Below are 15,800 nucleotides of genomic sequence, written 5' to 3'. Positions count from 1 at the left end.
TGTTGGACTCCCACGGACTCAGCGGAAGTTTGATGCAGTTTGGGTGATTGTGGATAGGTTGACCAAGTTGGCTCATTTCATTCCTGTGATGACTACTTATTCTTCTAAGCAGTTGGCTCGAATTTACATCCGTAAGATCGTCAGACTTCATGGCGTACCATTATCTATCATCTCTAACCGGGGTACACAGTTTACAACACAGGTCTGGAGAGCTGTACAGCATGAGTTAGGTACTCGGGTTGAGTTGAGCACAATATTTCACCCTTAGACGGACGGGCAGTCCGAATGCACTATTCAGATATTAGAGGATATGCTCTGTGCGTGTGTGATAGATTTTGGAGGTGCTTGGGACCAGTTTTTGCCACTTGCGGAGTTTGCTTACATCAACAGTTATCAGTCCAGCACTCAGATGGCACCGTTTGAGGCTCTGTATGGTAGGCGGTGTCGGTCCCTAGTGGATTGGTTCGAGCCAGATGAGGCCAGCTTATTGGGTACGGACTTGGTTCAGGATGCCTTGGAGAAGGTTTGCGATGTTGCATTCATAGTTAGAGAGCGGGTCTTGCTCCGGGTTTCGCATATGAAGGGCGTTATGAGGTTCGGAAAGGGGGGCAAATTAAGCCCGAGGTTTACCGGTCCCTTTGAGGTATTGTAGCGAGTTGGGGAAGTTGATTACGAGCTTGCCTTACCTCCCAGCCTAGCAGGAGTTCATCAGGTATTCCATATTTCTATGCTCCGGAAGTATCACGGTGATTCAGCTCATGTATTGGATTTCAGCTTTGTCCAATTGGACAAGGATCTATCTTATGTTGATGAGCTAGTGGCTATTTTAGACGGGCAGGTCAGAAAGCTAAGATCAAAGAACATTGCTTCCGTAAAGGTTCAATGGAGGGGACAACCGGTCGATGAGGCGACTTGGGAGACCGAGCAGGATATGCGCAGTCGTTATCCTCATCATTTCACCACTTCAGGTATGTCTCTAGTTTGAAGTTTAAAGTTCTTTAATTTTGAATTGTAGGGTGATTCGTGATTTTAGCGTTGTTTCACGTGATTTGAGGGCTTGACTATGTTCGTATGGTGATATAAGACTGGTTGGTATGTTTGGTTGAGGTCCCGGGGGCCTCGGATGTGTTTTAGATGCTTAACGGATAGAAAATTGGACTTATGCAATTGCTGAAGCTGCTGCACCTGGTGTAATCGCACATGTGCACATTGGGCCGCACAAGCGGAATTGGCCTTGTCCAGCTGGGGCCGAAGGTACGGTGAGTCGTCCGCAGAAGCGGACGCGCAGAAGCGAAAGAGGAGTGCAGATGCGGGCTCGCAGAAGCGGCCCTTGTTCGCAGATGCAGACTCAGTCCCCTTTAAGTGATTTTCGTACCTGCGATGGAATTTTCGCAGGTGCGGTTGAAGGCTCGCAGAAGCGAGTTTGCTGGGCATAAAAGAGGGGTTCCGAGAGTTAATTTCCCATTTCGATTTTGGGAGTTTGAGAGTTCGGTGAGAGACGATTTTTCGAGGCTTCCTCAAGGAAATTGTTGGGGAAAGTGGTTCAAACTTAGATTGGGTTGTATTTCATGAATATATCGTTATTTTTATCTTCTAATTTGGGATTTGAGTTGGAAATTTGGGGGAAATTGATAGAAACCTCATAGGCCATAATTTTAAGTTTTGGAAGGCGATTTGAGGTCGGATTCGAGTGATTCTTGTATGGTTAGACTCGTGAGTGAATGAGTGTTCGTATTTTATGACTTTTATCCGATTCCGAGACGTGAGCCCGGGTTGACTTTTTAAGGACGGATTTCGAAATTTTTATTAAAATCTTGATTTTATTAATTAGATTAGTCTATTATAGTTGTATTTATGATATGTAATTATTTTTGGATAGATTTGGGCCATTCAGAGTTGGATATTCATGAAAAAGGTATTGTTACCGATTGATTGAGCTTGATTCGAGGTAAGTGGCTTGCTTAACTTTGCGTGGGGGAAATTCTAGTAGGATTTGTACTACTTTTGATATATGAGCGCCGTGTACGTGAGGTGACGAGTACGTATACGGGCTAATTGTGTAAAAAAACCCGATTTTTCTACTAAGTAATAACTTGATTTCCTCCTTATTTGAGTTCCATCAACATGTGTAGTATCCGACTAGATTAGAATAGCATGCCTACTTGCCTTAACTGTTTACTTGAACTACGTGCAGCATGTTTAGTGAATTTACATGTCTTTTCTTAACTGGTACTTAGGTTGAGCCGTAGAATTTCGTGCCGTAACTATTAAATTCTATTATTTGGCTGCATATCTACTTTGGGACTGCGGAACGGTATTTCAGGAGATCCCCATGTACTGTATATTTACTTTAGAACTACAGAACGATATTCCGGGAGATCCCCTTATACTGTATATTTACTTTGGGACTACGGAACGGTATTCCGAGAGATCCCCTTGTACTGCACATTTACGTTTGGGACTACGAGACTGTATCTCGGGAGATCCCCTGTTGTTGTCTCTGTGTACTAAGTTGCTGTCTTCTATGATTTCATTCTTGTTAAATTTCAGTCTTTATTTTACTGCGGTATTTTATTCTATCTTGTTTTATTATATATATACAAATAGGGCCCTGACATGGCCTCGTCACTACTCGACCGAGGTTAGGCTTGACACTTACTAGGTACCGATTGTGGTGTACTCATGCTACTCTCTGCATATATTTTTCGTGTGCAGATCCAGGTGCTCCTTATCAGGTGCACTGTCAGTGAGCCGAGATAGCTTTGGAGACTTCAAGATATATCTGCCGCGTCCGCAGACCTCGGAGTCCCCTTCTACTCTTCCCAATGTCCATTATCTTATGTATTTTTCTTTTGATAGACTCTGATGTATATAAACACTAAATTTTTCTTCTGTAGTTTGTGATTCACGATGTTCCGGATTTTGGAATTTTTTGTATATTTTTGAATAATTGGTTATTGTACATGCCAAGCGGCATGGTACCCAGTTATGTTGTTATTGCTACAGTTAGTTGTTAAATTTATGTTTTCATTTAATTATTCCGCAAATGTTAGGCTTACTTCGTCGTAGACACTAGGTGCCGTCACGACGTCATATGGAGGGGAAATTGGGTCGTGACAACAATAAGTTTTATGTAGAATTGATTTTGTTGAGTTAAATTAGGAGTGATACATGCTAATTGTTCCTCTTTCCGTTATTAAATAGCTGGAGTCCCCTATTTTTAGGCGAAATTCCGCTACTGTATTCATGAATATAGTAGCACGAATATAGCGAATATAGTCGCACAACTGGACTCCCCTATTTTTAGACGAATTCTGCTACTGTATTCATGCGAATACAACTAATACAGTCGCGTAACAACTAAATAGTAGGTATATGAAATAATTATGCATATATTAGCTATAAGAAGTTAATAGCCACTAAACAATAGTGGTTTATGAAAATTTCTCAATAAAAAACCATCAATACCCTAAGAATATGCTTTTAGCAATGGGCTTATGCCCCGCGATTTTTTCGTTCTCCAGATTGTCTCAATGAATTTTTACTATATCTCGCCCTAAAACTCGTCTCAAAAATATCTTTTAAAATATTAATACGTTGGTTTCATTTTATATTTTATATGACAATCTTTTTATTTTCGTGTATTTTAAAAAAATTAAATACTAGCATTCATTCCCTTTGATTTTTTTATTCTACAACTTTAAAAGTGTCATCCCATTTTAGTTTTAGTTGTAGGGTAAGTTTTTCGGAAACTTCTAATATTTGCAATTTTTTTTTATATCAAATCAACTACTGTTGTATAAAATAAAGCGGGTTGAATCACTTTTTTTCTGACTCACTTATTTATTTATTTCATCGAAAACCACAAGCATTTTCCATTTTTCCTTCTATTTAATGGGTAACGGAGAAGACAGTTGGGAGGCGTTTTTGAATGCTGTCGACAACTTCAAGGAGTTCGATATATATATATATATATATATAGCGGGCACTACTTAAACAGTAGTAGAAGTCTCCACCCTCAACTAGGGTTTGTCATCTTCCTCTCTCATAACTGCTTTTTCCTTACACAGAGGGTGACAGAAACAAGGAGAAGTAGTAGAAGGAGATGGGAAGGCCACGGTGTTATTTGGACATAAGCATAGGAGGAGAGCTCGAAGGAAGAATAGTTGTGGAGCTTTACAATGATGTCGTACCTAAAACTGCTGAGAATTTTAGGGCTCTTTGTACTGGTGAAAAGGGTATTGGTCCTAACACTGGTGTTCCCCTCCATTACAAGGTGCTCCTCCCTTTTCTCTCTCTCTCTCTCTCTCTCTCTCTCTATATATATATATATATATATATATATATATATATATATATATATATATATATATATATATATATATATATTATTTATTTATTTGTTTATTTATTCTTTCTTTGCACGCATGTTTCCAGATCCCTGGTCACTAATGGATATGAAATTACATATACCCTTTTGGAGTTCTGAACTGATAACAACTTTTAATTATTGGGTCGCTCTTGTTTTTCTTGTAACAAGTATATATTCTATCAAAGTTTGAATTTTGTGGCGTTTTGTGTTGTGTAAAGCCGAGTTTCTATCAGAAACAACTTCTTTATTCTCTCGTGCAGGCTAAGGTTTGCATATACACTAGCCTCCCTGGACCCCACTTGTGCGATTTTACTGGTTTGTTGTTGTTGTTGTTGTTTGTGTTGTGTAAAGCTTGTTTCTTGATCTGAGTAAAACTGCTGAATAGACTAAGAAATTGCCGGTGAACCTTTTCAAGATTCTTGGTGCTGTGAACTGCCAATGGAAATGAAATTGGATATAACCATATGAATTTCAGCAGGAATGAAAGCTTTTAATTCATGGGACTTCTATTTGATCAGTCTTTTCTTGCTTATCGGAAGTATACACTGTATAAAGACTGAGTTATGCGGTAAAGTCTATTGTGATTTATGTCGTGTGAAGCTTGTGTATTGTTCTGAAAGGTTTTAAAGGGGCTGAATAGATTAAGAAATTGTGACTGAATTTCTTTTCTTTCATTGGTTAGTATGGTTCTATTAATTCTCTTGTAGAAAAATTGGGTCTTTCTACCTCTACTTTAGCGTCCCTACATTTGCTCCTCCAAGCGGATTGCAAGCTATTTTGTACTTTTGAATTAGGTGTTCTATTTTGATAAATTTAATAGCCATTTATTCTAAGACCTCATCTAGTGGTTCTATATGGATATTGTCCATTGTAGATCTCAATACAACTTTTTGACTTCTCTTGCACTCCTAACAAATTAGAACTTTTTTTTGGTTTCAAAATTAATTGCAGCATAAGTGTCTACAAATATCTGCTTCCATTCTGCAGGATGAGATTTCGTCTGACTATTACTATTTGCTTCTCAACTAGAAAGAAATGAGAATTTTGTTTTATGTCAAGAACTTATGAATGTTTGCTTCATTGCTGGGGAGGATGAAAATGTTTTCCCTTCCTGCTAGAAAATGATGAAATATTATTTGAGTGCTATTTATCGCTGGCTTCTCACAGATTTGGAAATTAACTGTCTGCTAATTGCTCTGCACTGGTGAATTAAGGAACTTTATTTAATTCACTTGATTCCCTCGAGAAGATCACTTTTGCAAGGTTTTTGAATTTTGACAGCGGATGCTCTTAAGCTCTTGGTTTTTGTACTCTAGAAATCCCTTTTTGTCAAGTACATTTACTGTGTAGTAGATAGTCAAGTTGGATTTAGATATGCTGCTGATTGCTTGTATATGGTCAAAGAGGCTTGGTATATGATATTGAAGTTTGTCTTTGGCAACTGGTTTTTTGCTCCTTATCTTTGAGTATATTGAAAGGGAAGATTTAGATAAATGCTTCACCTATCGTTGAATTCATGATTAACACTTTACAAACCTTTCAGGGAGTTCGTTTTCATCGTGTGATTAAGAGCTTCATGGTACAAGGTGGTGATATTTCTGCTGGCGATGGTACTGGGGGAGAATCTATCTATGGGCTAAAATTTGAAGATGAAAATTTAGAATTGAAGCATGAAAGAAAAGGAATGTTATCTATGGCTAATGCTGGGGCTAACACCAATGGATCTCAGTTTTTCATCACAACTACTCGAACATCCCATCTGGATGGAAAACATGTAGTTTTTGGGAAAGTAATCAAAGGAATGGGGGTTGTTCGTTCTATGGAACATGTGACTACTGGTGATAATGATTTCCCAATGGTAGATGTCAGTATAGCGGATTGCGGAGAAATTCCTGAGGGGGCTGATGATGGTATTGCAAATTTTTTCAAAGACGGAGATCTATATCCTGATTGGCCTGCTGATCTTGACAACAATACTGATGATATCTCTTGGTGGGTCACCGCCCTTGAGGCTATTAAGGCATTTGGTAATGAAAATTTTAAGGTATTAATTTTACAACAACATCATGCGATTAACTGTTGCACACCCTTGCTTCTTTTTCTCATTGACATTTGACTATATTTTTTTTAGCTATCTTTCTAATGTATGCCAAGCTTCTTCCTGTAGAAACAAGATTACAAGATGGCTCTTAGGAAGTATCGAAAAGCTTTGCGCTATTTGGATATCTGCTGGGAGAAAGAAGAGATAGATGAAGGTTGGCATTGCAAAATCTTCGTAACTTGATTGGCTCTGAAACATATATATCTGCTTGTGAAATAGGGATATGCTGTAGAAACTGTTGCCATATGACTTGTAACTTTGCTAGTGTCTGCTTGTTTCTTGCAGACAGGAGCGCATATTTGAGAAAGATGAAATCACAGATATTTACCAACAGTTCGGTGAGTCCCCACTCTACTGCTTTTGGTTGTTGCTCTACTGAAGTTACATTGTAGGCAATAATTAGGGTTTTCCTTGTTGGTAACAATCCCCTACTCTGATTTTTGTTACAAATGGCGGTAGTAAATTTTAACTACATCAAGATCATTTCAGAGATGAGGGGGGACTAAGCAAAATAAAGTCCATTATTCTGATTTTTGTTACAAATGACGGTAATATAGTTTTACTATGTCAAGATCATTTCAGGATGGTAGAGGGACAGAGCAAAATAAAGTCCATTATTATGATAAATATATCAATTCCTTTTAATTGCGCTTTCCTCTTTATCTTAGTTCCACTTTGTTTTCACGTCTTATAATTGCTTCATTGCTTAATGCATGTTTGTCTTTAATTGAGACCACATGTTTCTAATTTCATCACTTGAGTTGAACTTCAACCATTGCTTCATGAATCCAGTTGTCAAGCTTTCTAACTTCATATTAGTTTGCCGATTAACCAACCAAACCACATAATTGATATTTGTCATGTATAACCAGGCTTGTAAACTAAAGCTGGGAGATCTGAAGGGAGCACTCCTAGATGCTGACTTTGCAATGAGGGACGGAGAAAACAATGCGAAAGCTCTATTTCGTCAGGGGCAGGTTAGTATCTATCAAGGGTTTTTGGTTTCTGCAGCAGCTTTGATCATCTTAACTATCCAATAACCTGTTTGTTATTTTGGGTGTTGGACTGGTTGATATAAATTAGATTGCAAGCCTTTTCGCTCTAGTGCTGAGCAAGCACTACCCAAGTATGGAAGTAATAGATATATATACCTAACAGCTTTACAATCTAACTTGAGTGGTTTCTGCTTTTCTTGATAAAGGAGTTGTTAGTGGTCTACAAAGTTGAACGCACCTTATTTTGGCACTTGCCGGTGATTAATTTTTCCAACTGATGGTTCTCTAGATTAATAGTGTGGTAGGGCATGGATATCTTAGTTCTCTTGGCACTGATTAGGGTGTTCATTATTTGGTTAAACCTGTAAGTACCACTGTAAGCAGCTAGTGTTGCAAATTTTTTCTCTCAAAAGTTTCAGAAGGTGCAGGGATGTGTCATTCTTGTGGTTTCTGGTGCTTATTCTGGAGATTATTTTGCTATAAAAGCTTGTTGAAAATGTGAGCTATTCGACATGTTCATCGACGGTTAAAAAGGCAACATTTCTTTTGTTTTGGGGTGTTTTGGGGGGGGGGGGGGGGGTTGGTCAAGGTATGGTTAGTGTTAAGTTGCATGTATCTGCTGTTTAATCGCAATTGTCGTAGCTGCTTTTTAGCTTTTATATGTCATTATGGCTACAGTGGTTGGTCACCCATGTTTACTCACAGCTTTCTGTCACTCCTTACAATGGCTCCTCTGTCCTCTTCAATAATGTATGTCTTACTTGACCAATCAGGCTCACATGGCTCTTAATGACATAGATGCTGCAGTTGAAAGTTTTATGAAAGCGTTGGAACTGGAGCCAAACGATGGTTAGTGAGATTTCCATAGTTTGTTTTGTATTCATTTTCTGGTTAATCTGTTAACCTTTTTTTTCTTCCTTTACATCGGAGTATTCACTTTAAACTGTGATAAGAGCTAGTAGGTTTGGACATGTTTTTGTTACCAAACTGGAAGTAACACCGACTGGAACAATAATTATCAAAAAATGTTAAACTGTGATGTGATACCCTTAGGTGAATGTAAGGACGTGTTTACTTTAATGTTGTAAGAATTGTTTAATTATATCATAGGTGGCGTGATTAGCTCCATGAGAACAGTAGTGATAGCTGGATGGGGATAAACAGTAGTAATTGCTTAATTACACTTGTAGGTCATTTTTTCTATAGTTTGACTTATTTCGACATGAATTTTCAGGAGGAATAAAAAATCAGCTTGCTGCTGCTAAAAAGAAGGTTAGCATATGGGACTCAGCTGTTGTTAAACACATACCAACATTAGTTTTTTCCTCGGGCAGTAGGAGCATATTTGTCATACACTTATTTTCGTTTCTTTCTTTTTCCTTCTGATAGATTGCTGATAGACGTGACAAGGAGAAAAAAGCATATGCCAGAATGTTCCAAAAATAGTTGCGGTTCAATTAATACTTATCATTCTGGGAGTTGCTTATGCTTTTCTGAAACGGGATAGTTTATGCCTTGTTTAGATACATTGGTCCTGATCTATGCACTGAACTGATTTTATATGAACTGCTCAGGCTATTCTTGGTTACCTTCAACCAATTAGCGGAAGGGGTTTTGTGGTTGTTACTAATCAGCTGTTAATAAGAAATAATTATGAGCATCACCTATCCAATCTCTGTTGTCATATATTTCCCTAACATAAGATGAGGTAACTGGTATGTAACTTAACTGCAAATGGTGAGGGCGTTTGACCTTTGCTTTATCGGCTGTTGAAAATCTCGGCTCACAATACATAATGTTATTTTATCTCTATATTTCTTTTGACACGCAAAAGGAGAAGAGAAAAAAATGAGGAGGGCCATGTCGTCTGTTGGTCTTACAAGTTCTAAGCCTGTCCTCTTTTCCTGTTGAGATGTTCAATTTTCTTGAGACTATGCTAGCATTTGAACATAGATTTGATTGAAATTTAAAAAAAGAGTTTTTGAAGTTGTTAGAAAAATAATTTTTGAAAGTTGAAGTTGTGTTTGGACATGCATTTTATTTGAAGAAAAGTTGAAGTTTTGTGAATGGAAAAAATATTTTTATCCAAAAACTAACCCTAAATCAGTTTTTAGGAACTTGAAAATTTTTAATTTTTTTCCCCCAAAATATTATCATATTTTATAAACAAATAATTTTTTCAATTTGTTTTTTGGAAAAATGAAGCCAAAATATATGGGCAAATGGGAGCTATATCTATAGCAGTTTAAAGGGTAGGAAAAAGAATAGCTGGTGAGTTGTGTCTTAGAACTAGCTATTAGCACTAGTGTTTTGGTTCAAAAAATTTGTATGATCAGCCTTTTAGGGATAGAAACAAAAGCGTCTAACAAAACCAAGAATGAGAGTCCTTTTTCCCGCTTGTACAGGTTTCTTCTGCGCACAAAAGAGAGTAAAAGGAAAAAAAACAAATGCTTCAGTATAGAGTGCAGTTGTTGTACCCACCTTTTTGTGGAAAAAACAATGAGGTCCTATTTCGGCAGAACTGCTTGTTGGTTCAGTCAAAGATAAAGTTCCAATACGCTGCTGCTGAAGAAAACAGGGAAATGCAATTTGTTTGGACTTATTTTAAAATTGGATGTTAAAGATATTAAACCAAGAAATTATTTGGATCAAGAGCTGTACTATCTGCTAAGAATAAAGAATACGCTTGTTCTTTAATTGAGAGGTTGTCGATTATTTCCTCGTAGGTGCTTTAGAAATTTGCTTTCCCTTGTCCTCGGACAAAATTTCCCTTAAGAAACAGAGAAAAGAAAGAAAAAGTTTATCTGTTTGAGACTGTTCCTCCTAATTTGATGTCATTATTACACCAAGGAAAAGTTTATTGTCGATAAAAATTAAATCATTGTTATGCCCATTTTCCCAGCCGACTTCTGTATTCAGTTCCAAAAGCATTATTTCACAGCTATTTTCGCACCAAATGATGGATTATCAGTTTTTCTCGATAAACATCCCACTAAACCAAAAATAAGTTACAGTTGCTTTGACTTCTAAAGGCCTTACAAATTGTAGCGGAAAACTTCAAAGTCAAATTGTTGACATATTTATCTTTAAAAAGAAAAATTTAAAAACTAAAAAGCAGATGAAGAAGCTTAAACCCTGCAACAAGTTCAATCTAGAATGTCAATTTGCAACGAGAAATGGGCACTAATTTACGGTTGATTTACAACGTAATGAGCAAATTATATATTTAAAGGCTGAGTTGCAAGTTGGAATATTCTAATTTTCTGCTTTAATGTTGATGTTACATTGATACGCTCTCTGTGCTTTTTATCTATCACTTTAGTAAAACAAATTTGTTTCTCAACATATTTGTCACTATAGAATAAATAGACATCATTAATTTATCTCAAATTCCATCTTTATTGCTCCAAGAAGGAATATAGTCATCAATTACGCAGGGAGATACAAGAGAAATTAATCCAATACCCCTTATAAGTTATAATTAACACTATTAAGTGAGTGTTTTAGTGGACCATGAACTAAACCGCCACTGCTTATTGAGAGACTCGAACCTAGGGGTGGTACGTGGGCTGGTCCGGTCCCTAAACGGGCCAAGTGGGCCGGACTCGTGGGCCACAGTTTTGAGCCAGTCCCTAAATAAACGGGCTTAACGGTCCCGGGCTAAACGGCCTGTTTGTAGAAACCGGCTCGGGACCGGACACACGAACTCATGGTCTCGGGCTAAACGGGCCGGGCCCGCGGGATAAAATGGGCTAAGTGGGCTCAACGGCTAAATAGTGATTTAAAAAAAATAAATTTAATAGAAATTATAGACAAAAAGATGTTAAAAAAATATCTAAGGCAATGCCTTGTAAATTTATTATAGAATTGTGACCTAAATTTTTTAATTCAAATTTAAAGACAAAAATATTGTAAAAAGATATTCAAAGCAATGCCTTGTAATTTTATTATAACATTAAAAAAAATGACAATATCTTTCTTAGTCTTCCTCCCCCCTATGGAATGAGCACAACAATGTGCTAATACCACTATTGAAAAGAAAAAGAAACTAATCAAGATGTGCCAAAATACAAGTTACATAATACATACTAATTTTTGATCATACAAGTTACATGGTATCTCTTACAAACTTCATAAATCCTTCAAGGTTCGGAGGAAGTTCCGTTGGTGGTGGCGGAAAAGTAACTTGGTCATCGTCGCTTCCATCGTCGGACGAAGCAGCATCCTCAACAAGTTCAGCTAGCATTTCTTCGTAAGCTTCATCTTATTCTGGTTGTGATTCACCAAGTCTAAAATTTCTTCTTTCCGAACGGATCCAATCTCTAAAAAGTACCGATTTTTCTAAGCTCTCGCTCATAGACGCTCTATAATCACCGAGTTGAAGTCTTGCTTGACTGAAAGCGCTCTCCGATGCCACTGTTGAAGCTTGAATAGTTAAAATATCCCGGGCCATCCTTGAAAGGATCGGGAAGTATTTTTCTTTTTCTTTCCACCATTGCAAAATATTAAAGGAGCTGTCGGGATTCACTTCCTCAATTTGCTGCGACAAATAAACTTAAGCTCATTTAGTTATGAAAAATCATTAATACTATAACCAAAAGAACCCCTAAACCCTGCCCAAGCCCTAAATGCTCTTACTTCCGCAGTTCTTTTAGATGATTGAGAATCAGAAGAAGAAGGAGTTGGAACATTTGGTCTAGCATTATTTAATGCAACTTGATAAGCATTATAAATTGTTTGAGCATTTATTTTAATTGAGACTATTGCTTCCGGAAGTTTAGGCAACTCATCATCTTCAACTGCTAAACCATTATAAACTGTTTCATATTAAAATTAAGGACCTCCTAATTTCATACAAGGATTTAACAAAGCACCAACATCATAAATATGGGGAATAGGGAAAAAAATATTTTTAAAACTTTTTTCTCATAGAATCAATAGCAAGTTTATAAATTTCCACACCCTTTGAAAAATGAGCAAAAAGATTTGCAAGTTCTGCAATATAAACTAAACAATTAGAAATAGTAGGATAATATTGCCCAGAAAATTCATTTGTAGCAATATGAATTTTTTCTAAAAAATCAACAAGCATTTTAATATTAGACCAATCCCCATTCGTAAGGTACTCATCATCATCACTTACATGTGCATTAAACGTTGAGTTTATGGGGTTTCTATATTCATATGCAACAATCAAACTTTCATATATGTAATTCTATCTAGTTGGACAAGGTTTAGGAACCTTTTTTTCTTGTATGCCACATTCATCGCATCTTTTAAAATATTCTCTAAGTTTACTTCTACAGTTTGAATGAAAAAGCCAGTTAAGAGCCATTTTAACCTTTTCAATTTGAATATTTAAAATTCTCATACCATCACCCACAATTAAATGGTAAATATGACAAATACATCTAATATGAAAAATATTACTAAATGCTGGATTTAGTGTAGTGGTAATCAAGTCTATAGCATTTGTGTTATTAGTAGCATTATCCATTGAAACCGACATTATTTTATCACTAATGCAAAAATATCTGCAAATATCCGTAACTATGCTAGCAATATACTGCCATGTGTGACGTGAAGCAATTATTCTATAAGCAATTATGCGCTTTTGCATTATCCAATCCTTATCAATCCAATGACTGGTAACAGTAAGGTAATCACAGTCGTTGCCACTTCTACCAATATCAGTTGTAATAGCAACACGGCAATTTATATGAGTAAATAAATAGCGCAAATATTGTTCATATTCATGCTTATATTTAAAAATATCGCTCTTTACGGTTGTGCGAGGAAAACATTTATAAGTAGGATTAAAAAATTTTCTAATATAATGCACAAACGAAAGGTCAGAAGGAAAACTATAGGGTAAGCACATAACAATTACCATTTTTTGCCAATTCTTCCCGATTTTTTTTGGTTCATAATATAAAATACCACCGGTAACAGTGTTAATTCTCGGTTGAAATTGATTTGAACCGGTACTAGGGTCAGTCTGACTAGGACTAGGTACACTTTTTCCCTCGGCCAAAGCTTTCAGACGTTCATATCTGACTCTATCTTTAGGGTATTGTTTTATGTGTCTAGTCAAAGTTTTCGTCCCCCCGCAATCCAAAATATTTAAAAGCTTATTCTATACCACAAGTTTTACAAATGATTATTTTCTAAATAGCCAACGACTATTTTTTAAAGCCCAACAACTCTTTTTTTAAATAGCCAAACGACTATTTTTAAAAAAAAAATTACCGTTGGGCCCGTTTGGCCCACCAAGGGACTGGTCCGGTCCCGGTCCTAACGGCTCCTACTCATGATCCGTCCCACGAGACCTGTCCAAGCCCACCTCTAGCGATTCTACTGGTCCCGACCCACTTAGCCCACTTAACCCGCGGTCATGGACCGGTCCCGGACCCGGATATGGACCGACCCACTTGCTACCCTTACTAGAACCCTAACGTGGAAACTTCGAATACGAAACTGGGTTCTCTTCTAGCCACCTATAAAACATGTTTAATAGAGAAAGATATGAACTCTTGGAATATCTCAAGTGTAGAACCGACCATTAAATATGCTAATTAGTCTAAAGGGTCCTCGGTTTATGTCAGTAACCATTTTAAAAATTCTTAACGTTTATTAGCGAAAATGGCGTTTTGGTGGTGGGCTGCAGATATAGTTAATTACCAAGTCTCTCATATAAAATACGAGAATGTTGAAAATGACAATGAAGCGCATTTTGCACTAATATTCCTGTCTCACCAACCAACTTCATGAAAAAATTGACTCATTTTCGTCTCTCTCATTTCCTAATTAGTCATAGTTTTGTACTTGCCTAGTTGCCCTCCTATATATTTAGCCCATTCATTTGGCTCTCTCATCAACACCATCAATTCCATTTCTATTCTCTTCGTTGGCAAAGCAAAGAACTATTTTTTTAAAGGAAAATGGCTTTGGCAAATGCAGAAGCAATTTTGTTACTTGTAGTGTTCTATTTCATGTTTGGCATTTGTTTGGCCAACTTTAACTACACTTGGGGTCCGGGAAACTGGAATAAAACCAATTGCCCCTATGGTAATAATCACCCAAATGCTACTCAAACCTCAAATAAATTCATTGTTGGTGGTTCCGAAAATTGGCATTACGGCTTCGACTACATGGATTGGGCTCGCAAGAATGGCCCTTTCTTTGTCAATGACACATTAGGTACGTCTTATTTTATTTAAAAATTAAAATTTCTCTTTTTACATAACTCATCACTTATAATTATATGCACGCGCACACACATATATAGAATTTAACTTATATATACATTTATATAAGTGTACTATCTGAATCTGTTGTAGAAAGTATATAATATAACTTATTTTACAGGTTATTAATCCCATTTTCTATAGACGATTACTTGTCTTTTTCTTTTATGTGACCTCAAATTATTTTATATTTTTAATATATTGAAATTAAACTCATATTTGTAAACCAAAATATGGTGCATGTATTATTTGCTGGTTAACTTTAAATTTTGATTTCGCCTCTAACTGTATGATACAGTTTTCAAGTATGATCCGCCAAATCCAAATGGCGGGTTTCCACACAGTGTATACTTATTACCAAACTATTGGAGCTTCATCAAGTGCGACTTCCGAAGGGGTAAAAGGATAGCAGATCCAACCAAGGGTGCAGGTGAAGGATTTGAGTTCGTGTTGAAGAAAATGCAGCCTTATTATTTTGCCTGTGGAGAGCATGAGGGAATCCATTGCAACAATGGAACAATGAAGTTTGTTGTGATGCCACTCAAACGTTGGCCTAATTTCTAAGTTGGCGATTACATCTTGCAGGCTTTTGCTTCAAACTTGTAGGAGAATGCCGACCAAATACAGTACTGTCATTTTGTTTGGAATAAACTAACGTCTGTTACACTTTGTAGATTTTGGAATTTCATTTTTAATTTTATTGTGATTGAGTTTTGATTAAAGAGGCGCTATAATAAGATATATCTGTAGCTATTACATGCTCCGATATTTGCATTGTTGGCAAATTAAAGTCTTCCATATATTTGAACTTGGCATTTGAGTGACAAAATTTGTTTAAACAACAATCGAATATAATTGTCACCTTCTAGCAGAGACGCCCCAGAAATTAATGTAGCTTATCCTAGTGCTGTCTTTCCATTGCACCAAAATAGATCGAGGCACTATAGCTTTCTCCTCGATAAGACTATATATATAGTAGCTGATGTTTTCTTCTTTCTCTTTTTATGTGATAGTAGGATATTCTCTTGGATAGTTTTGCTTTTGTATGTTATATACACTTCAGTGTAAGATTACAAGATTCGAAA

The 15,800-nt window shown here is 36.7% G+C and overlaps 2 protein-coding genes across 4 annotated transcripts; both read left to right on the top strand.

Annotated features, from left to right (window-relative positions):
• The first annotated feature begins 3,912 nt into the window (after positions 1-3,912).
• Positions 3,913-9,140, top strand: LOC104090437 (peptidyl-prolyl cis-trans isomerase CYP40). Of its 3 annotated transcripts, none has more exons than XM_009595532.4 (8): positions 3,913-4,276; positions 5,916-6,416; positions 6,540-6,627; positions 6,759-6,811; positions 7,346-7,450; positions 8,242-8,317; positions 8,703-8,740; positions 8,858-9,140. In XM_009595532.4, exons 1-8 carry the CDS (start codon positions 4,106-4,108, stop codon positions 8,912-8,914), a joined length of 1,089 nt encoding a protein of 362 aa, XP_009593827.1. In that variant the 5' UTR covers positions 3,913-4,105; the 3' UTR covers positions 8,915-9,140. The 3 variants fall into 3 exon arrangements, with proteins under 3 accessions (XP_009593827.1, XP_009593828.1, XP_009593829.1); XM_009595533.4 differs by lacking the exon at positions 3,913-4,276 and adding an exon at positions 4,497-4,638; XM_009595534.4 differs by lacking the exon at positions 3,913-4,276 and adding an exon at positions 4,802-4,940.
• A 5,222-nt stretch (positions 9,141-14,362) lies between these two features.
• Positions 14,363-15,468, top strand: LOC104090439 (uncharacterized). Its single transcript, XM_009595535.4, has 2 exons — positions 14,363-14,668; positions 15,014-15,468. The coding sequence occupies exons 1-2, from the start codon at positions 14,410-14,412 to the stop codon at positions 15,277-15,279; spliced, it is 525 nt and encodes a 174-aa protein (XP_009593830.1). The 5' UTR covers positions 14,363-14,409; the 3' UTR covers positions 15,280-15,468.
• The last annotated feature ends 332 nt before the right edge of the window (positions 15,469-15,800 follow it).

Source organism: Nicotiana tomentosiformis, chromosome 1 (assembly GCF_000390325.3).
Source record: "Nicotiana tomentosiformis chromosome 1, ASM39032v3, whole genome shotgun sequence".
NCBI classification, from domain to species: domain Eukaryota; kingdom Viridiplantae; phylum Streptophyta; class Magnoliopsida; order Solanales; family Solanaceae; genus Nicotiana; species Nicotiana tomentosiformis.
This window is presented reverse-complemented; position numbering and strand designations above follow the sequence as displayed.

Coding starts and splice junctions, on each gene's coding strand:
- LOC104090439 (XM_009595535.4), top strand. CDS start 14,410: ATGGCTTTGGCAAATGCAGAAGCAATTTTGTTACTTGTAGTGTTCTAT. Junction 14,669..15,013: donor CTTTGTCAATGACACATTAG/GTACGTCTTATT, acceptor TGTATGATACAG/TTTTCAAGTATGATCCGCCA.
- LOC104090437 (XM_009595532.4), top strand. CDS start 4,106: ATGGGAAGGCCACGGTGTTATTTGGACATAAGCATAGGAGGAGAGCTC. Junction 4,277..5,915: donor GTGTTCCCCTCCATTACAAG/GTGCTCCTCCCT, acceptor CAAACCTTTCAG/GGAGTTCGTTTTCATCGTGT. Junction 6,628..6,758: donor GAAAGAAGAGATAGATGAAG/GTTGGCATTGCA, acceptor TGTTTCTTGCAG/ACAGGAGCGCATATTTGAGA.